We start from the raw sequence: 25,683 nt of genomic DNA, 5'->3' as shown, positions 1-25,683 counted from the left end.
AATGTAACTTCTTCTAGCTGAACTCTCTACAGGGTGACTTGTTTCTAGCTGAACTCTCTACAGGGTGATTTGTTTGTAGCTGAATTCTCTACAGGGAAATTTGTTTGCAGCTGAACTCTCTACATGGTAGTTTCTTTGTAGCTGAACTCTCTACAATGTAACTTTTTCTAGCTGAACTCTCTATAGGGTGACTTGTTTCTAGCTGAATTCTCTACAGGGTGATTTGTTTGCAGCTGAACTCTCTATATGGTAGTTTCTTTGTAGTTGAACTCTCTACAATGTAACTTCTTCTAGCTGAACTCTCTACGGGTGGCTTGTTTCTAGCTGATCTCTCTACAGGGTGACTTGTTTCTAGCTGAACTCTCTATAGGGGGATTTGTTTGTAGCTGAACTCTCTACAAGGTAACTTCTTCTAGCTGATCTTTCTACAGGGTAATTTGATTGTAGCTGAATTCTCTACAGGGCGATTTGTTTGCAGCTGAATTCTCTACATGGTAGTTTCTTTGTAGCTGAACTCTCTACAATGTAACTTCTTCTAGCTGAACTCTCTACAGTATGACTTGTTTCTAGCTGATCTCTGTACAGGGTGACTTGTTCCTAGCTGAACTCTCTACAGGTGATTTGTTTGCAGCTGAACTCTCTTACATGGTGATTTCTTTGTAGCTAAACTCTCTACAAAGTGACTTCTTCTACCTGATCTATCTACAGGATGACTTGTTTCTAACTGAACTCTCTACAGTGTGATCTGTTCATAGTGGAACTTTCTACTGGGTGATTTGTTTGCAGCTAAACTCTTTGCATGATTGTTTCTTTGTAACTGAACTCTCTACAAGGTGACTTCTTCTAGCTGATCTCTCTGTCAGGATGACTTGTTTCTAACTGAACTCTCTACAGTGTGATCTGTTCATAGTGGAACTTTCTACTGGGTGATTTGTTTGCAGCTAAACTCTTTGCATGATTGTTTCTTTGTAACTGAACTCTCTACAAGGTGACTTCTTCTAGCTGATCTCTCCACAGGATGACTTGTTTCTAACTGAACTCTCTACAGTGTGATCTGTTCATAGTGGAACTTTCTACTGGGTGATTTGTTTGCAGCTAAATTCTTTGCATGATTGTTTCTTTGTAACTGAACTCTCTACAAGGTAACTTCTTCTAGCTGATCTCTCTACAGGGCAATTTGTTTGTAGCTGAATTCTCTACAGGGTGATTTATTTGAGCTGAACTCTCTACATGATGGCTTCTTTGTAGCTGAACTCTCTATTAGGTACCTTCTTCTAGCTGATCTGACTACAGGGTGACTTGTTTATAGCGAATAACTTGCAATGTAATATAACTGAGTAAATTATAAATGCAGCTGAATGCTTTATTAGGGTGACTGTTCTATTAGAGTATCTCGATCTTGCATTTGCTGCACATAGTTGCCTTTCGAATCATAACTCAGTGATTTGTAATCCGATTCTTCTGTACTACAGCAAGGACTTCTATGATGATTATTCCAGCTACATACTGGTTTTCAGCTCGTTGCTCTAAGCGGTTTGCCTGGTAGACACGAAAACTAATAGTTTTTTTATTTATAAAAATCGATCGCGTAATTTTGACACAGATTGGGTTTTGTGTCATATCTCCATGGTCTTTATCTCGATTCCTTTCAAACCACAAAAAGGCACTCCTACGATGGTTGCTCCATCTACATATCAATTTTCAACTGATTCCTCCAAGGGGTTTACCCTGTAGGTGTGACAGACCTTCGATCTTATTTTACACAAATAATCGGTCATAACTCCGTGAATGTTCATCTGATTCCTACCAAAGTTGGTACGAAGATCCGCCTTAATGAGCCCTTTAAGTGTGCCAAATTTTAGCCCAATCCGAGCACGCATTATGGTTTTATGGCGAATTTTGCGAAGTGTGCGATATGAAGATGAAGAAGAAGAAAAAAAACGAAGAAATTAAAAGAAATTTTGTTCACTCGTATCTCGGAAATAGCTGGAGCGATTTTCTTCAAATTTGGTATGTAGACTTCCCTAACTGGGCGGCACATTTCTAGCAAATTTGGTTGCAATCGGATGAGGGATCACAGAGCTACATAGGTGTGAAAATTGCATTTTCTATCTTTATGTCAATATACTCATTTTGTGGCGCGTCGACTTCTTGGGCCGCACGACACACTACCGTGTGTCTTGATTAGGCAAGTTCCAAAAGGAGTGGGCAGTGGGAGCCAGAAGAGAGCAAAAGGTTGTTTATATATTAAAGAGGAAGGTGTTGAGATGAATTAGGCCAAGTTATGGGTCAGTTAGGTATCAAAACTTGCTAAAATGAAAGGCCATTTATATTTTATTTAAAACCACAGAGCTGTACAGATAACCACTGTGCTTGGGAAAAGTGGTCAAAAGTGATCAGCAAAAGCAGACCACTCAAGTGTAGCTGATTTTGATTATGAAATTAATTCTTGTCAGTGGCAGATTTAGAGGGCTTTCAAGGTTTCCATGGAAACTCTCTTTGAAAAACAAATGTGCAACAGTTGAGTATTTTAATTAAATCATTGTGGCATGTGCCTATATAACAAGCTATTTGCATCATAAATATTTATTTTACAGATAATTTCACACAAATTGTTACCAAATTCAGTCTCAGAGTATCTAAACTTCACAAATTTCCTTGGGGTATGCCCCCAGACCCCCCTAACACATGCATAGTGAGTGTGCTTTGCAAACTCAGTGTATATGTCCACCTTCTAAGCTGGAAACCTCCTTTATAAATTCCTAAATTCCTAGATCTGCCACTGCTTGTGTTCTTGGTGAGAAACTGAATCTACTATCATGCATGGGTTTACTGGTAAGACCAATAATATTTTCCACATATTAACAGTAAGAAAGAAAACACACAATTTTTATACATGCTAGCACTATGATCCCTCTTGAAAACAAAAGAATATTGCGTTAAATCTTCCAGCCACATTTAGCATCTAAATTACCTTATGCATTTGTAAAACAAAGTTTGGTTTAATTTTTTTTGGTTTTTTCTTTGTTTTTTGTGAGATTTTCTTCTTTTCACACACTTCACAAAAACCACAAAATATGTACCTGGATTGCTATATGAAATTTGGCAGGATGTGTTGAGCTGAATCATGTTGATGTGAATCTATTAGACATTCATAGATTCATGTACAATTATTTGCAAAACATTATTATTATGTAAACCTCATAAATGAGTAATACAATGTGTTTCACTCATTGATTTTAGCATTGTCTTGAAGCAATCTGTGGAACAATAATCACAATGGGGTAATTTGTTCAATTTGCTGATCGATCTGGTGAAGAAACTAAACTTGTAGGGGTTAACAGTGATTGAAGACATTGCAAATTTGATACTGTTTCTACGAGTGACTCTAGGTGCTAGTGTGATTGACATTTTGTCACACCTGAAGGGTAAACTGCCAGAGAGAATAGCTTGAAAAATCAGTCTGCCATAAGTTAACCATCATAACTAGGTAAGAAGAAACAATTAATCCCAAAGCCAGTTTGTAGCTGGGAAAGGGGTATTTACATAAAGTACAAAAAGAAGCGAAATCCACGAAAGAGGAATGGCCTGGGTAAAAAAAAAGCAGTGAATCAAAGATGACAGCAATGATGTTAATGCCTATCAATTTTAATAATGGCCAGGTGTGCATTGTTAAAACTTATCATTGCAGCCATTTGGGCTGCCATTGTTTGATTTCACAACTTTCTTTTTGATGGCTGAGCTCTCTTTTACAGCTTAGCTGTTTTTGCATGGATTTTATCTACATAGATGCATAGAAAGTACCTTCTGACAAGTTACAATGGCAGACATATAATGTACCAGTAGAAAATCCAGAGGGGGACACAGGGGGAATGTGCCCCCCACAACCACCAAAGAAATTTATACAAAGGACCAGAATACTCTAATAGAGCAGTCACCATATACAATACTTGAGATCCTCCACAGTTATTGAGTATGAACACTTGCAACAGCAGTGCCAACCTGTGGACATTGACATACTTAGCTATATAGCCTGTTAGGAATTTAATCCTTTGTATGCCATATTCTATTATGTAAATTTACATATGGCTGTCTCTGCATGGTCCCTACATCTCATGAGCAATGCTGACCACTTAGAAAACATTATTAATATATGATTCAATATTGTGCTTAAAACTACTCTACATCAAAAATTTCAGTCATGAAACATAAACAATACTTTTAGTTTCTGGGGGGTTGCACCCCTCCCTCTACATAATATAGGCTAACAAGTTAACCTACCATAGTGCACCCCCTTCCCACACATCGCCTGTTAACAAAATAAGAATTACAAATATCAACATGTTTTAGAACAGAATTTTGTTAGGTTGCTTACACAAAATCAAACCAATGTTTTTATTACAGATTGATTACTAACCTAATGAATTTCTATGTTCTTTCTTCAGAACTAGCAAGTCTAGTATCTGTAGCAGCTCTTCTCTGACTGTATAAACCATGTGCCACTCATTGGCCATGGCATTGTTGGAATGGTATTTATAATATAGTAAGTGAGGTGGTAAAACTAGAGATCCTAAATTTGACCTCTGACATCCACTAGTTTTCTTAATGAATTTTGTACTCCTATAAGAAGCCTACTCACCACGCCACCTACTAACCCAATGGTTACCACATGTAATACCCACATAAAGTAAGCTGAGGATCAGAACTTATACCCATGGTCAAATCTACAATCTTCCAGAATCATCTTAATGATCATTTTGCCTGCAGATAAAGAAATGTGGTTTAAAAAGCCCTAAAACCAGTTTATGGCTGGGAATTTGGATCTTTAAAATACAATTAGAAGGTACAATTTTGAGGTAGAAAATTGTTGAGGTTTTTGGGTTAACAGCAAAACTTTTTTATCCTTGAAATATTTAGACCTCTTTTGGGATTGTCTGCAGATCCATGAAATTTTTAAATTTGCATGGTAACATTGCTCAACCTTGAAAATATTGGAGATGAAATATAAACATAATAATATTATAATACTATTGCATGTGCACACATTGATCATGTGGTTATTACTCATGGCAACAGGTGCTACTTGGAATTGCTTGTGCTGAATCCTGTCACAGAGGTCGAATCCACCATAAGCATGCCACCCACCCCTCCCTTGTTTATATACTAACATTTCAAATCCTAGCTTAAACTAAAGTAATCACTTATGCTCATGTAATCTGTATAAATTATTTATAGATTAACACATTTGGCAACCCAGGATATGAGCGCAGTCAAACTTCTTGATATGACTTAGAACTTGCTACAACTTACCATCTTCCATCATTGAGAGCAACAATATTGACTCTTTTTCAGCGGAACTGCAAACATTGTATAGAACTCAATAACTGTAATCTTTGTAACTACGTAGCTAAATTCATTTTATGATTGCTTTTTTTTCCTGAGCATATCAGCTGTGCTGCCTGCTCAGCAACAATAATAATAATAATAATAAAGGATGCAGTAGCTAGCTTCCTCACAAAGGCAGATTCAAGTACACTTGGCACCTAGCATCCTTGGCTGTCCAGTTTAACCCGAAATATGCATGTAGTGCTAGCGAATCCCATGTAGCAGGGATCAAGGATGTTTTAATGTTTTGTGGCATTCCGTATACATTAGTAACAACAAAATTGTACTGGTTTTAAAATTTTATACTGCATAGATTGATAGCAGACTGTTATAACTAATAACTGTATATAGTTTAGAGAAATGTTGTAAGTTGTGCAAATGGGCATGTGCTGATGTGCATGTACATGGTGTGGGACAACTACTGTACTGCTCAGATACAAGTTCACATTCACAGTTGAGTGCTACTCCAAACAAGCTGGATCTTGCTGGGTCCTAAAACTCAACATTTATTGAGTGTGAACTTACACTGAGCAGTAACATAATTATGAAAATGCATAGAAGGAACAATTATAAAACTTTTGTGAAATGCATCATGTAATAATTATACAATAATCATTTTGCATACAGAGCACATGTTGTCATACAAGACAGTACACCAGCAATGGAAGTGTTACTAACAGTTAATGTCACTGATGGAGATGAGCCTAATACACCAAACTCTCAAGTTACATTGATGTTAGATGGCGACCATGGTGGACAGTTTGCAGTAATGAACCATACCATTATTTCCAGCATGGCTCTTACTGTGGATCAGTACAACATTACAATAGTTGCACAAGATGGTGGTACCCCATCACAGAGCACCACAGCAATGGTTACAATTGATGTCGTCAACAGTAATAATCATCCTCCAGTATTTGATATCCTTGATGACATAAGTTTTACCGAGAATGAAAATGAGACATACACATTTACCATTAATGATGATGACTCTGGTGATGAAAGCATACCCACGACTCCTGTTATAATTGGAGAGTTTGCTAGCAATTTTACCATCAATCAAGGATCAACAGCTAATGAATTTGTGCTGACGCCAACAGTTCCACTAGATCGTGAAGTAGAGGAAACACTATTGTTGATATTGACTGTATCTGACAGTGGTGCTGCCATGTTCAGGCTAACAACATCAATCACTATTACAGTCTCAGTAGAAGATGTCAATGACAATCCACCTGTCAATGAGAACCTTATCCATGGTATGAATATTTCTGTGTCTGAAGAAACTGCCAGTGGTCATGTTGTGTATCAAGTCAGTGCCAGTGACAGAGATAATGGAACAAATGCTGAATTATCATTTATCATTGAGAGTGTGGACATGACTGACCTTCCATTTGCCATTGATGCTCAAAGTGGCAACATTACAACAACTAGAGTAATCAATGATGCTGTAGGTAATGTCTTTTCTGTAAATGTCACAGTTACTGATGGAGGATCTCCAGCACTTTCAGACAATAGTGTTGTTAATATCATCGTTACAGAGACCAATAATAATAGACCAGTATTCAGCAACCTTCCCAGCTCCATCAACATTAGTGAAAATCTTCCTGTGGATAACCTAATAGTGCAGGATTTTGTTGTGACAGATGATGATGGGGGTGATGCAGGCACATTCCAGGTAGAACTACAACAAACTGGCTCCTACTTTTTACTTGATGGAAATTCCATTAGGTTAAATCAAGCAGTTGATTATGAGGTACGCATCTATAATAAGCATGATAACAATATATTTGCCATAAACATTTTGTTTGTCAGGGCCTAGCTATACAGGCCAAGAATCCAATATAAAGAATTAAGTTAGTGTTCTGATTGAGTATATAGTGATACCATATTCTAGGTCCATATACTGTATAGCAGGGATTTTACTAGGGGAAATACTACATTTCACGGATCACCACCATTCAAAATGAAGAAATTTTTTGGATCAAGACACACGATAGTGTGTCGTGCGGCCCAAGAAGCCGGCGCGCAACACCCGTGAGTATATTGACAGGAAGAAAGAAAACGCAATTTTCGCACCTCCGTAGCTCTGTGCTGCCTTGACGAAACAAGACGATATTTGCTGTGGACACTCCCTCAAACTTCAGTACTCCACATTCCAAATTTGAGCGAAATCGCTTCACGCGTTCCCGAGATATGCGACTTCAAAAATTGGCTTAGTTTCTTCGTTTTTTTTCTTCTTACTTTTCTTCCTCTTGTGAACACCTTATCCGATTGCCTTGAACTTTGGCACAGAGAATGGGGGTATAAAGGCGCATCTCGGTACCAACTTTGGCTGGAATACGATAAACAGGCAAAGAGTTATGAGCAATTATTCACGAAAGATAACACCAATATGTTGTCACGCCTACAGCGTAAACCGCGTATGGGAAGAAGCTGAAAATCGGTGGGTGAATAGGTTAACTATTAAACCTCAAACCTTTTGTGGTTTGAAAGAAATCGAGCTAAAAACCAGGAAGATGCAACGAAAAAACCAACAGTGTGTAACAATTACGCAATCGAGATTAGGTAATAAGAAAACAACTGCTTGCCACACCTACCAGATAAACCGCTTGGGGTAATGCTTTGAAAATCGTTCCACAGATGGAGTAATCATCTTAGAAAGGCTCATCAATGGTGTAGAAGAATTAGACTTAAAACCATCGGAGTTATAACACGAAATCCAACTTGGTGCAGCAAGTGCAAGATCGAGATACTCTAATAGAGCAGTCATCCTAATAGAGCAGTCACCCTGAAGAGAATTCAAGAGATCAGCTAGAAACAAGTAACCTGTATAGAGATCAGCTACAAACAAGTCACCCTGTAGAAAGATCAGCTACAAGCAATTCACCCTGTAGAGAGATCAGCTAGAAGAAGTTACCTTGTAGGGAGTTCATGCAACTATGGAAAGAGATAGTTCAGTTAGAAGAAATCACCTTGTAGAGTTCAGCTACAAAGAAACCACCATGTATATAGAGAGTTCAGCTACAAACAAATCGCCCTGTAGAGAGATCAATAGAAGAAGTTACCTTGCAGAGAGTTCAGCTACAAAGAAACCATCACATAGAGAGTTCAGCTGCAAACAAGTCACCTGTAGAGAGTTCAGCTACAAACAAATCTCCCTGTAGAGAGATCAGCTAGAAGAAGTTACCTTGTAGAGAGTTCAGCTACAAAGAAACCATCATGTAGAGAGTTCAGCTGCAAACAAGTCACCTGTAGAGAGTTCAACTACAAACAAATCTCCCTGTAGAGAGATCAGCTAGAAGAAGTTACCTTGTAGAGAGTTCACCTTCAAACAAATCACCCTGTAGAAAGATCAGCTAGAAGAAGTTACCTTGTAGAAAGTTCAGTTACAAAGAAACCATCATGTAGAGAGTTCAGCTGCAAACAAGTCACCTGTAGAGAGTTCAGCTACAAACAAATCTCCCTGTAGAGAGATCAGCTAGAAGAAGTTACCTTGTAGAGAGTTCAGCTACAAAGAAACCATCATGTAGAGAGTTCAGCTGCAAACAAGTCACCTGTAGAGAGTTCAACTACAAACAAATCTCCCTGTAGAGAGATCAGCTAGAAGAAGTTACCTTGTAGAGAGTTCACCTTCAAACAAATCACCCTGTAGAAAGATCAGCTAGAAGAAGTTACCTTGTAGAAAGTTTAGTTACAAAGAAACCACCATGTAGAGAGTTCAGCTACAAACTAGTGACCTTGTAGAGATATCAGCTAGAAAAGTTACCTTGTAGAGGGTTCAGCTACAGAAAAACCATTCTGTAAAGAGCTCAGCTGCAAACAAATCACCTGTACAGAATTCAGCTACAAACAAATCACCCTGTAGAGAGATCAGCTAGAAGAAATTACCTTGTAGAGAGTTCAGCTACAAAGAAATCACCCTGTAGAAAATTCAGCTACAAACAAATCTCCCTGTAGAGAGATCAGCTAGAAGAAATTACCTTGTAGAGAGTTCAGCTACAAAGAAATCACCCTGTAGAAAATTCAGCTACAAACAAATTGCCCTATAGAAAGATCAGTTAGAAGAAGTTACCTTGTAGAGAGTTCAGCTACAAAGAAACCATTCTGTAAAGAGCTCAGCTGCAAACAAATCACCTGTACAGAATTCAGCTACAAACAAATCACCCAGTAAAGAGATCAGCTAGAAGAAGTTACCTTGTAGATTGTTCAGTTACAAACAATTCACCCTGTAGAGAGAGCATCTAGAAGAAGTCACCTTGTAGAGTGTTCAGTTACAAAGAAACCACCATGGAGATTTCTGTAATCAATATAATATTATGTATTATATATATATAATTTGTACATTTACTGGTAAAATATTTGAAGTACATCTACTTCATCTTTTCTTCTTCCTGTAGTAAAGAAAAAAGATAGGTTAAAAAAAGTCCCAAAGCAGGCCATAGGCCGGCTTTGGGGTATACAAATACAAAAAGAAATGAAATCTAATCCAAAACAGCCAAGCTGTAAAAAAAAGTGTGCGGCCCTCAAAAGGGCTATGATGAAAAAAGATGTGAAATCCAAGGTGGCGGCCAAGAATTGGCTGTGATGGTAGGTTAATGGTAAAAAATTTAATAATGACAATTCAGGTGAATTTTGTGAAATGGCACAAAATTCTCCTGAATTGTCATTATTAAAATTTTTACCATTAACCTACCATCACAGCCATTTCTTGGCCGCCACCTTGGATTTTACATCTTTTTTCATCATAGCCTTTTTGAGGGCTACACACTTTTTTTACAGCTTGGCTGTTTTGGATTAGATTTATAATAATAAGCAATCTCATTTTGATCAAGCTGCAAGTTTTGAGAGAGAAAATTTTCACAGATTGGGACCATATGTAAAAAAATCCCCCAGACCTGCTATACAGTACATTATATGGGATAATGATTAGTTTATACCCATGATGCTAAACTTTAAGAACATGAAGGATGTTTGATATGCATATTTCATTTTGTTATAGACCTTAAATTCTCACCAGCTCATATTGGTGGCCATTGACAATGGACGTCCTGCCCATACATCCAGTGCTAGTGTACAAGTCAACATTAATGACATCAACGAGTTTACCCCTCAATTTACACAAATTCTTTACAACCTCACTGCTCTCACAGATACTCAGCCAGGTGAAAACACAAAATAAGTCAATGTAGAATACATCCACACGTACATGCATACTGTGTTAGCTACCATATGCACATGCAATTTTATAGGCTTTATGACCAAGTACAATTAACCATAATGATTGTTGGGAATAATTTATGTAATACTACTTACAATACATTTTCTAAAAAGTTATCTACTACAGTTATACATACGTAGTAGTATATTACTTCATGACAACACAACAAGTCTGCTATCATAGTTTGGTTTACTGTATAAATAAAACAGTTTAGCTGTATATATCGGTAAAATAATAATACAAATATGGAATTTTATCTATTCCATTGATAAATAAGCTAAATTATTTATTCCAAGACACTGGCTGGTATCTTACTTACATTTTCATATAGGGGCAGAGTATTCAAACATTGTATCAGCTTCTGACTCTGATGGATTGTACAACACTATAACATATTCCCTGGATAATGATTATGGTGGAACATATGTCATTGATCAATCTACTGGTGTACTTATGAGGACCAGTAATGCCAGTGTACCTGCTCCAGCTGCTGTAAGTGATTAGAGTAATATGGTTGGTAGAGGTCAAGTTCCAGATTCCTTGGCATTTATTTATGAAAATTACATATAACAGATAAGGCTCTATAAGTACCTGAACTGTTTCAGTGTCTCTGGGTATAATGCCATGTCACAGCTGCTGAACTTTGCTTTACTGTGTATGTGTGTCATGCACACGCACGCACACATGTGTGTGTGGATGTGTGCGTGCATGTGTATTGGCGTGCATGCGTGCGTGTGTGCCTGCGTGCGTGTACTAGTTCACATGTATTTCCTCAAAGCGTACAATGGCTGTGAGCAAGGTCCACATTTCATTATGACCACACCCAGACTTGTATGTTGCTTGAATTACTTCAAATTCTACATTCCTATGCTGTGCTGATTTCTGTTTTTATGTTTATTACATGCCAACCCTATAGGCTCTTAGTTGTTTGTCAATTTAAAAGCTAAAAGTTAGATAATTTCAATGCTTACTAACTGCATACAGTAATTAGGTCAGAAATAAATGTGACTGGATTTGTGAAAAGGGGCCTTCCACACACATCCAATTCTATAAACTCTGAAGACCATAATTCGGTACTCAAGAAACATATCTAACCAGAATAATTTTCCATCCATTAAGCTATGGTGGTGCTTACTACTGACTGCATTTCAAGTTAATGGCCTTTTCCTAACTGAATCATCAAAGTTGGTAAATTGGATGTGTGTGGAAGACCCCTTTTTACAAATCTGGTCACAAATGGTGATGTTCCATTAACATATTTCAGGGCACTTATAACATTACAATAGTAGCTACTGACAATGGAGTTGATTTTACAAGATCTGGTACTACACAGTTCATACTGACACTGGTTGATAACAACAACCTCCACAGTCCCATGTTGGATACAACAAACTACACATTCTTTGTAGCAGAGGATGAACCCACAGGCAATATCATCTTTACTGTGACAGCAAGTGATGGAGATGACCCTGCCACAATAAATGGTCAAATAGCCAGTTTCACTTTGACTGGTCCTGATAGCATTTACTTCAGAATTGTGCAAAATGAAACAAACAACTTTCTGGGACATGTCATCCTTAAGTAAGTGCTATTTTATTTTAGGTGTAGTTTGCTGCCTTGCCAAAACTGTTGAGGGTATTGTTATGTAGCAGTGCATGCGCACAGTATAATCTCTGAACCAATCACAACTTTGACAACAGCCAACTATGTACATACATACAGTAGGAGCATACCTAGGTAATTTCCAAGGGTTTCAGGAATCGCCTTTGGATTTTAAACAGTGCTTGGAACATGGCACTTTAGGTCTCCAGAATTTTGGATTGATCATGAAACTTTTATCTTAGTTAAGTAATGGTATCACACATAGTAACATTATCAATTTAGTGCTCTAGTAATATTATGGCAAGTTTAGTGAAAAAATTGATATACTCTAATAAAACAGTCAATAGAATTAACAGTCACTTAGCTGCAGTAGAAATTCCTTTTCAAAATTACTGCATACACCCTTGACAGTATGCATAACTTTTTAGATGTCAAATATCAGTTATGAAAGTATTTCCAACTGGTCCTCAAACTTATGTCAATAAGATATTCTAGTACTACTATAAAGTACAGGTTATAAAAGCAAGGTGTGAGAAACTAAAATTATTTTATTTTGGTTTCGACTTATGAAGTTATCAGCATTATGCAGAATTTATAAGCCAGGTAGTTAGCCTATTGCAATGTTTGAAAAGGGTCAAATACACATTGGATACTTATTAAAAGCATTTTTTATACATGAATACTACTACTACTACTATGACAAAAAGGTTGAAAATTTAGTCATGGCACATGGCTAAGTAATGCTAATGATAATTTTTGGCACGCATGCATGTATGTGTGTGTGTACGTATGTGTGTGTGCGTGTGTGTGTGTGTATGTGTGTGTGTGTGTGTGTGTGTGTGCGTGTGGTTGCAAAAGTTGGTCAAGTAGATGTTACAGTGTGGATTTAGGAAAGGTCGTAGCTGTACCGATATAATTTTTATAGTTAAACAACTAGTTGAGAAAGCAATAGAACATAATACAATGCAGTAGCTAATTTTTGTGGACCATCGTAAGGCATATGATTCTGTCCCATGAGAGGCACTTTGGTTGGCTTTGTTGAAATTAGGAGTGCCTGAGATGTTGGTTGAGCTTGTGAAGTCATTGCATGATAATATTAAGACAGTTGTATACAATCACTGGACTGGACTAGTGGACTGGACTGGTGGAATGCACTACTGGACTCTGGTTTTTTTTCCTTTTCACCAAATATTGGTCAACTGGCCATCGTTTGTTATATAGAATATGTAATCTTATGTAGTTAGACCACTCCCACCTCCACACACAAAAGAAAGCAGTGTAGCCATGCCAGAATATGTTAGCTTTACCCAGCTGCAGCTATATAGGGTGTGTGTATTGCCTACCTACAGATGGAACAGCAAGACAGTCACTTAATTTTGCTGACTCCAAAGACCATTGCTTGTATACTGTATGATTTATACTCCATGATAAGAAGAATGGTAGTCATGTCATGCATGACTCTCTGGAGGTCATGCCATGAAAGAAATGTTTGACTGTAAAACCAAGAATTCATAATAGTTGGGGGGGGCTTAAATATTATGGACTCTGATTTAGCTGACAACAGTCAGTCTCTTTCAAGATTTATTGGCAATGATACCTGCTCATTGTGTTAATTGTGCTAAAATGCACAGGTAGTGCAAAGTAGACTGGTCTACCTGTATATTCTACATTAAATGTAGCTAGCAATAACTACAACCAATTGTCCAAATTTGTGGTTAAAACACAGAAGAAAGAAAAAACCTGAGTCCAATAGTCTAGTCCACCAGTCCTGTCCAGTGATTGTATACAACCTATGAAGGCTAGCGTGAGAGTGGATGGGGAGCTGTTAGAGGAGTTTGAGGTCACTAATGGTCTATGTCAAGGTGCACAATGGCCCCTACTTTATTTAATCTTTATGCCTGTATCATTGCTGAAAGGTGGGTGGAAAGAGTTAAGGAGATTGCTGATATGGGAACATTACTGTTGTATAAGCAGGGCAATCGGTTGTTTCGCAGGTTGACTAGGAATGCCAATGAAGTGCTGCTGCAAAAGGGAGAGTTTTTTGATGATGTCGTATTGCTGGCTCGCTCAAGAGATGCTGCATGTGCTGCTATCAGAGTTTATGTCAAGGTAGCAGGTTCTCTAGGGTTGACAGTGAGCTTCCCAAAGACCAAGTTTATGGTGATTGGTAACATAGTGGCTGATGAGGAGAAGTGTCATCTTGTTGTGGGTGATTGTCTAATAAAATGGGTTGAACAGTTCCCTTATCTAGGATCATCGATCTCAGACAATGGAAGAATCAGTGGAGAGGTTGACAGACATGTAGCCAATGCTTCTAAAGCTTTTGGAGCTTTATGACAAGCTGTGTTTAAGAATTCCTACTTGACTGTTTATTATACATATATACATATATAAGGCGTGTGTCTTGTCAGTACTGTTGTATGGCAGTAAGTGTTGGACACCTCTTTGTGGGCAGCTGATAGTTTCCATCATAGATGTGTGAGATCAGTGTTAGGTATTACAACTTTGTGGGAAGCTGATAGTTTCCATCATAGATGTGTGAGATCAGTGTTAGGTATTACAAACTGGCAGCTATAGGAGCAAAGAGTTTCATTGGGTGCAGTAAGAGTGATTTGGGGTGATCTAGAGACTGATGATACTAAACTTAGGAAGAGACACTTGGAATGGCTGGGCCACTTGGCATGAATGCCTAATCATTGCATCCCTTGGATGTGTTTGTTTGCATGGTTGTCTATGACACGTCCATTTCATGGGCCAAAAAAGAGGTGGAGAGATGTTCTTGAGGATGATTTAGTATCACTGGAAATTCACTGGAAATTAGTGATGCTTGTTGGCATGAGATAGCTCGGGACGCATTAAGATGGAAGGATGCATGGAGCCAGTGCAAATCTGACCAGCAGGACTATCAGGTCAGTCAGGTTAATACCGTGTTTTGCACTGTTTGCTACAGAACATTTAGATGGTAGATTGACAGGGCTCATCATGAGTGTATCCCAGAGAGACCACTTCCAATATCTGGTGCAGTTCAGTGTGCTGCTTGTCGGAGATGGTTCAGGAGCAGTGGCAGACTGGCAGTTCACAAGTGTGATGTAAACTACTTTCCAGAGGAGTTTCATTGGGTGCAGTAAGGAAGGAGTATTCTATTCTGTATGTAAGAGAAGATTTAGAAGGCCAGGTGACTTAAAAGGACACAAATGCCTCTCAGAGAGAGGTAAGCCTGTGCACCTACAACACAGAGCAGTGCAGTGTGATACATGTCAATGGTGGTTTAAGAGTGTAGGGGGCGTAGATCATGCAATCCACATTAAGTGTTTTTGCTCCCCCAATTGGACACGTAAGTTACGTAACTCGCAAGAGCAGTGTAATCAGGATCAAGTGTGTGTGTGTGTGTGTGTGTGTGTGTGTGTGTGTGTGTGTGTGTGTGTGTGTGTGTGTGTGTGTGTGTGTGTGTGTGTGTGCTTCCAGTATTAGGAGATAGTTTATAACTTGATTTGTGTACTGTCATGGATTCTATTATATATGCTTTTAGCACAGTGCTAGATTTTGAGAGTAGAGCATCATATGACTTCACTGTGACAGTAAATGACAGAGGATTAAGATCTCATCACAACACTCCAGCTGGGCAAGCTTATATAATTGTGAGGGACATTAATGACAATGACCCAGTGTTTGATCCTATGGAATACAGTAAGCACATAAGAATGAGGCATATGTGTATGTAACAACTGTACAAGCAGTTTCCTGATATGTATGTATAAGAAAGTTAATTGTTAATTATAATAGAGAACTATTTACTACTGCATACATGTGGTGAGCATAATCATAGCATTGCCTGAAATTCCTTTAAAAATGTACAGTACTAAACTGTTAAGAACTATCAGTAGACTCACTTGCTGTATAGCACTCACGGCTGTGTTTTCTTGGTTAACTAACTATACTATTCCTTAAGTTAATGTGATAACGAATGTGAAAACATGGGATTGAGGATTTTTGCATTACATAAACTGTTATACATTTCATGTATTTTTTAAGCTGCTGAAGTAAATGAGAACAGAATAACCTCTACACCACTTGTAACAGTAACTGCCACTGATGTTGACAGTTTAAATTCAGGATTTGGACGCTTGAGCTACAGTATAGAAGCAGGGAGTAGCTCTGATTCATTTTCCATCAGTGATTTTGGTGTGGTCACTGCAATTGTACCACTAGACAGAGAAGATATGTAAGGCTAGTTAGGCAAAAATAAAGAGAAATTTGATACAATATATAATATGTATTGCAATTAGGGAAACTGTTACACTGATTATTATTGCAACTGATGGAGGAGGCAGAACAGGCAATGCCAGTGTATTAATCACCATTAATGATGAGAATGATAATGTCCCTGTGTTCAACCAATCACTCTACCAAATGAGTGTAACTGAAGAGGAGGAAAATGCAGTGGTTGGAACAGTATATGCTACTGATCCAGATTACCTGCAAAATGGAATGGTATGAAGCTAATAATAGTCCAAACCACATATACATGTACATTGTATGAATATTATACAGTACAGTAGTGCTGTGTTACCATACTGTATATTAAAGGGTTATGGAGATTTGGGTTTTCCTGGCCAAAAAATCACCCAAAAACCAGCTTTATGTGCCATCCTGAAGCCTTGACAGTATCGGTTAGGTATAACCAAGTGCTATCAGTGTGACCCTAAATACTTCCAATAGATTGCTACAGATTTTTAAAATAATTTTCTACTGACTGACTAACTACCTGCCTGCCTGATGTCTTCAGACAAGTGTAACTAGATAATGGCTAAGGCTACTAGCTTGACTTTTCACTGTTCAATGTCACTTCAGCTCAACAGGTTCCTTTTGGTATACCGCAGTCATACACTGCACACACATTGGACTTACTTTGTCCTCCTTTGTGCTCCATTCTTTTTGCTGACAGCCCTAGGTGTCACTTCATGGTACCTTGATGGCTTCCATACATTTGCAAATAGAAATTGTCCATATTTCTGTACTGACTGGACTGATTGTAGAGTCACACTTCTCCTACTGTTCTTCATTTGAAATGCTGTGAAACAAACTGAAAGCACCACTTCACTTTCAAGTCAGTAATTGATAGTTGGGGTGTGTAATCAGTGAAAACATTACCTCTGGTGCCATCCTTTCTTTTGATGCAGTATGTATGGGTTCACCAGTTATAAAAATTTTACAAAACAAAATTAAGAATTTTTAAGTTCAATCACAGAGAAAAAGTAGCGAAACAAGGAAAGTTGTCTATATACACCTGCATATATACTAGTGGACATATATTTAATCCCTAATTTAGTATTGGACTATACTTGTACATATATAACACAAATACATATTACCAAAGCTAGACACAGCGTTGGGCAAGTTACTTTTTAAATGTAACTAGTTACATAATACATATTACTTGCAACTGAACTATTTAGTTACAGTTACATATTACTCATAAAATAAAGTAACTATATTATTACATATTATATTACTTTGTGTCCGCAACCTTAAGCTGTCACATGTGAAACTACCACGTTATCACGTGACATGCATGATTGCGTTGTTGGACAATGTGCAAATCTTGGTTATAAGTAAGAAGTTGGCGAATAAGCTTCATTTAGTAAAGCTTCATTACTTCGTAGTGGCTAGGCGTTACTCAGTGGATTACTAACAAGATTAGTAACTTCGTTACTTGTAGTAATATATTACATTCGTTACAGTAACTATGTTACTTAGGTAGCGTGTCACATTTGTAAGTAAAGTAATTTGAGATATATTACCTTTTTTTATAGTGTATTTTGTTATATTACTTAGTTACCACAAAAGTAATAATATTACATAACACGTTACATAAGTAACGCGTTACTCCCAACACTGGCTAGACGAGTATATAAATGTAAGAGAAATAACATGATGCCATTATCTACTGTAGGTAAGGTATTCACTTGATCAAACTGATGCTGCTAATTTCTTTACCATTGATGAGATATCAGGTGTCATAATAACATCACAACCAATTGATTGGGAGAGCAACACTTCTCTAGTCCTCACAGTCATAGCTCAAGATAGTGGTTTCCAATCCATGAGCTCTAATGTCACCGTCATTGTTACAATCTTGAACATTGATGAAACTGCACTGAAATTTATAACACCACTGGCAGACACTGAATTTAGAATACCTGAAAATGCTGCAATGGGACGTACGATCACTAATGTTGCGTTCAGAGCAGTTAGTGTCTTTACAGCTGGTGTCTTTAATGTCACCTACAATGTTGTAGGCGGAACAGGTCAAGGAATATTTGATGTGGATCCTATTGCTGGATATGTATATTTGGCTACAAATGAACCACTTGATCGTGAAAGTACTGCCCTGTACAATTTAACTGTAGAAGCTAGTAACGATGGTAACACATCTATAGTGATAACAGGGACAATACGGGTCATAGATATCAATGACAATGTACCTGAATTTGAAGTGAACTTGTATCCAGCTCTGGTGTCTGAATATAATGTTGCTGGTTCTACAGTGATTACTGTATCTGCATTTGACTTTGACATTGATGGTAACACTGTTGGATATGGTCTTGTACCTGTTACTGGATGTAACAGCTCTACAGATTACAGCACATTTATTACAGAAAATGAGGTAAACTTTACAATTGACTCTTCCACTGGTGAAATTACACTGGATTCAGGCATGTTAGATGCAGAACATGCCAATCCCAATATCACACTATGTGTTGTAGCATATTCTTCAGCAGATTCTACTAATATCACTGACTATACACGTGTTGTTGTCATACCAACTGATGTGAATGAGTATGATCCTTTCTTTACAACAACTTGTCAGCGTTTTACAATTAATGAAACCACACCAGTGGGTATGATAGTCTACACTGTCATAGGAAGTGATAGTGATCGTAATCCTGGTTTTCATTACACGATGATTGCAAATTATCTTAGCATTCATAATAATGGCAGTATTTATGCTGAGACTCTTTTTGACTTGAGAAATCCTACAGGTTTGCTGAGTGGCCTCATATGTGGTGGTTCTTCATTGAGGTGTATCACATACAGTGTGACACTGCATGATCAAGACCCAGCCTTGTCTACTGCAAGAGATGTTTCCTGTTTCAGTGTAGCCACCATTATAGATGTAGATAATTATCCTCCAGAATTTAGTAGTGAATTGTTTGAGGGAGCAATATACAAGAATGCTAGTGTTGGCAGTATTGTAAAAACAATGTTACAAGGTGGTAGAATAGGTACAGCAGATCTAAGGGTCACAGCTAATGATCCTGATGTTGGGTATATTCTGGAGTACTCTTTAGAGGATAGTACATTTACAACTTTTGCGTTTGATAGTGACATCAATAGCATCTTATCACTAGCTGAGCCATTAGACTATGAGACTACAATGGAGTATACATTTGGTATTGTAGTTCGTGATACTGGTGGTCGGACTGATACCTCTATGGTACACGTTACTGTACTAGATACCAATACACCAGTGTTTCAACAGGTTACTTACAACATCAGTGTGGTTGAGGAATCATCTTTGGCATTAAGTATTGGAATGGTGTCCGCTAACAGTGGTGAAATTCAAATGCTTACATATTCTATACAATCAGCTTCCCCATCAGGTTATTTTGATATTAATGGACAAACAGGGGTACTTAGTATAAGGAGCAGAGTTGATAGAGAAGAATATTCTCAACATGAATTAGAGGTGATAGCAGTTTACCAAGGGCCTCCTACACTGACTGGTACTACCACAGTGACTATTACACTTACAGACATCAACGACAATCCACCTGAATTCAGTCAGAGTCAATACTATGGCAGAGTAACACAAAATAGATCGGTGGGTACTCCAGTTATGAATGTGAACAATGAACAACAATTACACTTATTGGCAACTGATGCAGACACTGGAAACAATGCAGAGTTTAATTACCAGTTGGTAGCACCATCTGTATTTGCTGTTGACAATATGACTGGTGCAGTGACAGTGAATAATCCACTAGATTTTCACCAAATGAGTCAGAGATCATTTCAAGTAGTTGCCGTAGACTCTATTAATCAGAGTATAAGATCAGATATTGCAACAGTGTTAGTGATTGATGTTAGCAATTATGATTTAAATAACACAGTTAGGCTTGTCCTGCAAGTTGCCACCAACCTCTTTGTGGAGGAAACCTTTCAACGCATTCTTACACAGGAGCTGAATGCATCAGTTGTTGTAGTTAACATCACGCCAGGAGAAGAGAAAGAGAGGTCAGTTATTTTTAAAAAGTATTTTCAGTTTTAAATATCCATACACTAAAATGCAAAACAAGGCACTTTATGATATCACAATATAGCTCTATGTGGAAATATATAGTTGTGGTTCAAAGCAAGAATTTGTATAGCTACTGTATCACTTCACTGTCTGTGTCAGGCTGCAAAGCAAAGGAGATGTTAGGATGCCTTTTGCCTTTCTGAGATGTTCTAATAGTCTATAAATAGCTAATACAGCAGCCATATATGGTATTCTAATACAATAGTCACATACATCATAGCTATATATATATATATATATATATATATATATATATATATATATATATATATATATATCTAATCCAAGCAAATTCACCTGAATTGTCGTAATTAAAATTTTTGCCATTAACCTACCATCACAGCCATTTCTTGGCCGTCACCTTGGATTTCACATCTTTTTTCACTATAGCCTTTTTGAGGATCACACTCTTTTTTTACAGCTTGGCTGTTTTGGATTAGATTTCACTTCTTTTTGTATTTGTATACCCCAAAGCCAGCCTATGGCTGGCTTTAGGACTTCCTTCTAACTTGTTTTTTTTTCTTTTCTGCAGGAATTGTGGAACAAAGGAAGAAATGTTGTGTACAGTTTTTTTTAATTAAAAATATTTGTATATTTAGCAATAAAAGATAATCATACTGTAGGTAATAAGGTGACTTCTTATATACATAACTGAACTGTAGCTGAAACTCCCATTGTTTGTAACTGAACTCTTTTCAGAGTGACTTGTTTCTAGCTGAACTCTCTACATGGTGATTTGTTTCCAACACATATTTCTACAGGGTTATTTGTTTGTAGCTGATCCTATAAGGTAACTTGTATCTAGCTGATATCTCTACAGGGTGATTTGTTTGTAGCTGAACTTTCCACAGGATAGTTTCTTTGTAGCTGAACTCTAATTTCTTCTAGCTGATCTCTCTACAATGTAACTTCTTGTAGCTGATCTCTCTACTGGGTGACTCGTGTCTAGTTGTACACTCTACAAGGTGATTTGTTTGTAGCTGAATACTCTACAGAGTGAATTTTTGTAGCCAAACTCTCTGCAGGATGATTTTTTTGTAGTTGAACTCTCTACAGGATGGTTTCTTTGTAGCTGATGTCACTCTAGGTGACTTGTTTCTAGCTGATCTCTCTACAGGATGGTTTCTTTGTAGCTGAACTCTCTCTAGGGTGATCACTTCACAGCTGAACCCTCTACAAGGTGGCTTCTTCTATCTGATCTCTCTACAGTGTGATTTGTTTGTAGCTGAACTCTCTACAAGGTGACATTTTTTAGCTGAGCTATCTCTTATTTCTAGTTGATCTCTCTACAGAGTAACTTGTTAGTCTAGCTGAAGTCTTTACATGGTATATTTTGGTTGTTAAACTCTCTGAATGAAGACATGTTTGAAGCAGAACTTCTACAGAGTAAATTGTTTGTAGCTGAACTCTCTATTGGGTGCATGACTTGTTTATAGCTGAGCTCTTTTCCTTCCAATTTGGTATGTAGACTCCCCTGGATAGCGGGCAACTCTGTAGCAAATTTGGTTCCAATAGGATAATGGATCACCGAGATACAGAAGTGTGAAAATGATATTTTCTTTCTTCTTGTCAATATACCCACGGTGTGGCGCGCCGGCTTCTTGGGCCGCATGACACACTATCGTGTGTCTTGATATATGCTATATCAAAAAGCAGAAAAATAAAAACCTGAATTGTTAATAAAGTACAAGTTGTAAACTGCAGTTCACTTGATGAGAAATTCTATTTTTAATGGTGCATTGCACTAAATTTTCCTGCAAGGATCACTGCCTAAAAAAAATCATCAATGTTACTGTTTACATCAGCAGATTGATGAGCCTCTACTGGAGCTATCACATGATACATTAAGGTTCAAAGTCTAGTGTTCTGTTTCTGCAGTAAAAGCAATTATTATATGTCCAGCCATCAACTTAGTTTACAGGTAATGTAATACTGCATGGTGTACATGCAAAAAAAGAGTAAATTTTTATACAGTAAGAATTACAGGTGAAAGGTAAAAGCATGCAGGGAGTGAATATCCATTAAAGTCTAAAAGACTCTAATATTGAGCACCATACATGCATGGGTTGGTTATTGTCATGTGATGTAAAGTTGTACAGTGATATATATTATTTTTTTACAATTTCTATACAGAACTACTATTGTGACAATATATGCACTACAAGGTGGTGATTTTTACTTTCCAAATGATCTGCAAATGTTGATTGAATCAATTAATGAAACTCTGAGTGATCAATTAAACTATGGCATTGAGCAAGTGACAAATAACAATGTGTCTCCATCATCAGTACCTACTTCAATATCATCACCAACACCATTAACTACAGCAGCAATAACTACCACAACACTAACTAGCCCTACACTATCCACTACCTCAACATTACGTACCAACTCACCACCACCACCATCATCAGATAATGATGATATACCTACTTGGGGCATTATCCTGATTGCTATTACCATTGTTAACTTACTAGTTATTGTTACTGTGTTGCTGATCATATTGGCTTTGGTTTGGAAATGTTGGGCTAGGTAAGATCTAAAGGTCTTTTAATGTACAATTTACATGTAGGATATAATTATTTGGGATGTGGTCAACTGCTTTGTTTTTAAATTTTTTGTTCTTAATTGTTTTGTTAATACTATAACTCTTGTTTAGCAGACACTTCATAAGACCTTATCAGGGGCATACACGGGAATTTTGAAAAGGGGTTTCCACTACAGTTAAGTGACTGTTATATTAGAGTAGTTTAATTGCATTGCTTGACTGCTTTGTTAGAATATCTTGATCTTTTCACCAAAATCATAAGCAGTAAGTGTTGCTATCATATGAGAAATTATTATTTAACTAAGATAAAAATTTACAATGTGTCCTGTTCCATGATAGATTCCAGATTCTGGAATCTGAAGTTTCAATTTCAAATAGTGTGTAAAATCCAAAGGGGTTTCCTGAAACCCCTGGAAAACCCCTCAGTATGCCCCTGCTATGATGGTCATATCAGTAGACTCCAAATATATATACGTACGTTTATTAGATATATATATCTTCAATGCTTTGGAATATAAAGGTTGCCTTATTTTACTGCACACCGTGGCACACTGATATTAATTTTATGATTTTTATTTTTTACAGTTCACAGATGAAGATTCATCCTCAAGGTAACAAAGACAATCCTGAAGAAATAGAATTAATTGATTTCCAGCCAGCGTAAAACAGTGCACACGGCAAGTATATAGTCACACCCTCCTGCTTGTTCTATGTTTTTTTAACTAATTTGTCAATGTATTTTGTGATACAATTAAAACACACATTTTTATTGTGTTAAGAGTAAGTCACAACAGGTTGTATGAATAACTGTATGGATTTCAGTTTTTTTCTGTTTAGCATATCTGTGACTAAATTTTGGAAAATGGCACATTTGACACTTAAAAGTTAATAGCTATTATTTATTGATCAAACAACAAACTCTGTAGTGCAAATCTTACTTGTTAATGATCATAAGACATTCTTAAATTACCAGAACTCTTTTAAATTATGCCCTGCTCTTATCAGCAACCAACTAAATATAAAAATTCTAATTGTTTCACATACATCCATATGGATGATGTTCTAAAATTCAGTCACATTTCAGTTGGGCAACTAATTGAATGCAGAATATGTGGGTGGACTTTTCAACTTTGCATTGCCTGTTTGTTTTAGGATTGTGCAACAGTAACAACTTCTTTATTTTGTTGAGGAGTTATCAGTTATCTCTTGGGCTTTATGCATAAAGAGTAGTTATCTATATACATCATATTTGAGTTTAAATATTGTAATATATTTCCTGACATGTGATCAACAATGAATCTCCAGTGTACTATTCTTCTTAACTATTAAGAGGTTTAAACAGTACGTATCTTTGTATGGTACTATGCATCCTAACACAAGATATGTTCATCCAAGTCAGCAGCAAAATTATATAATTATACCATTTTGCTGTTCTATCTACAGTATTGGTGTATATAAGACTCCAATAAACTGGACAAAGTTGATAAGTCATCACTTTGTGCATGACCAGATTACTTATTGTGTGTGTAGGTATCACAGGACTACCATAATTCCACCTGCGTTCACTAGTACTATAGCAACCAGTTATCTATGCATAGACATTAAAAAGAGAGTCCACTATATACAGTGATTGTAAAGTTACAACTGTCACAATCATCAATGTCACTATTATGCACAACCGGGCATGCATACTGTAAATTCAGAAGTACATATAATACATGCAACATGGTACATGTAGTCATCTGCATCCACAATATAGCTAGCAACTTATATAGTTATACGTGTAGGTCAGTTTGGTAGCTAAATCTTGTTTTCAGTATTTTGCAGCAGATCTTTAAAATACGTAAGACAGCTGCAATATGATGATCATTTCTGTGACATGGTGGTATAGTTAGGGCATGTGAGACCATAGTCTCACCAGCCAAACTGCTCTATATTTTGTTTATTTATTTTTTTTGAGCTTTTAGAATGTAAAATACAACAAATGGCAGTTCTGGCCAAAGTTCAAGCAATGACAAGCTAATATTAGTGCATGTAGCTACATACTCAGGTCTGCTAGTGATCTGTACTAACAGCTGTATTGAATTCATTATTTATTTATTATCGTTACTGTACAAACTCAAAATTGAGTATGATTAAAGAAAAAGGGAAAAGTAGTTAAGTAATTAAAGTAGTTATACATGTTCAATTTACTTTAAAAGTTTCAAGGCTAGTTGATGTTACTGCATTAGTTGTCAAGCTGTTCCAGAGTCTAATAGCATGAGGATAAAATGAATATTTATAACAGTCTACATTGGTTTGCATCTGTGCGAATCGGAGTCCTGGTAATACTGTTAGTTAGCTGTAAGCATCCTTCAGGTGGATTAATGTCAATCAAATTGTTAACTATTTTATACATTGTGATGGCACGAAAGCTATTTCATCTATCTTGTAAGGGCTCCCACTGCAGATGTTGTAACATATCTGTCACACTAACATTCCAGTCATAATTATCAGCAAAACGTGCTGCCCTTCCCTGTACCATCTCAATTTTAGATATTTTGTGTTGTTGGTATGGTGACCATACAC

The 25,683-nt window shown here is 37.1% G+C and overlaps 2 protein-coding genes across 2 annotated transcripts in view; both read left to right on the top strand.

Annotated features, from left to right (window-relative positions):
* Positions 1-10,564, top strand: part of LOC136259237 (protocadherin-like wing polarity protein stan) — a 31,502-nt gene extending 20,938 nt beyond the window's left edge. The window contains exons 9-10 of the mRNA XM_066052725.1: positions 6,013-7,138; positions 10,385-10,564. Of these exons, the coding sequence (XP_065908797.1) occupies positions 6,013-7,138; positions 10,385-10,564 (1,306 nt within the window). The remainder of the gene's footprint in view (positions 1-6,012; positions 7,139-10,384) is intronic.
* On the top strand, positions 6,923-23,927 carry LOC136257712 (protein dachsous-like). Its single transcript, XM_066051003.1, has 10 exons — positions 6,923-7,138; positions 10,385-10,547; positions 10,935-11,095; positions 11,868-12,184; positions 15,735-15,892; positions 16,238-16,427; positions 16,492-16,696; positions 18,159-20,503; positions 22,701-23,099; positions 23,701-23,927. The coding sequence occupies exons 3-10, from the start codon at positions 11,057-11,059 to the stop codon at positions 23,777-23,779; spliced, it is 3,732 nt and encodes a 1,243-aa protein (XP_065907075.1). The 5' UTR covers positions 6,923-7,138; positions 10,385-10,547; positions 10,935-11,056; the 3' UTR covers positions 23,780-23,927.
* Positions 23,928-25,683: the final 1,756 nt, after the last annotated feature.

Source organism: Dysidea avara, chromosome 6, assembly GCF_963678975.1.
Source record: "Dysidea avara chromosome 6, odDysAvar1.4, whole genome shotgun sequence".
In the NCBI taxonomy this organism is placed as follows: domain Eukaryota; kingdom Metazoa; phylum Porifera; class Demospongiae; order Dictyoceratida; family Dysideidae; genus Dysidea; species Dysidea avara.
Note: the sequence above shows the minus strand (reverse complement) of the source record. Positions and strands in the feature narration are given on the sequence as shown.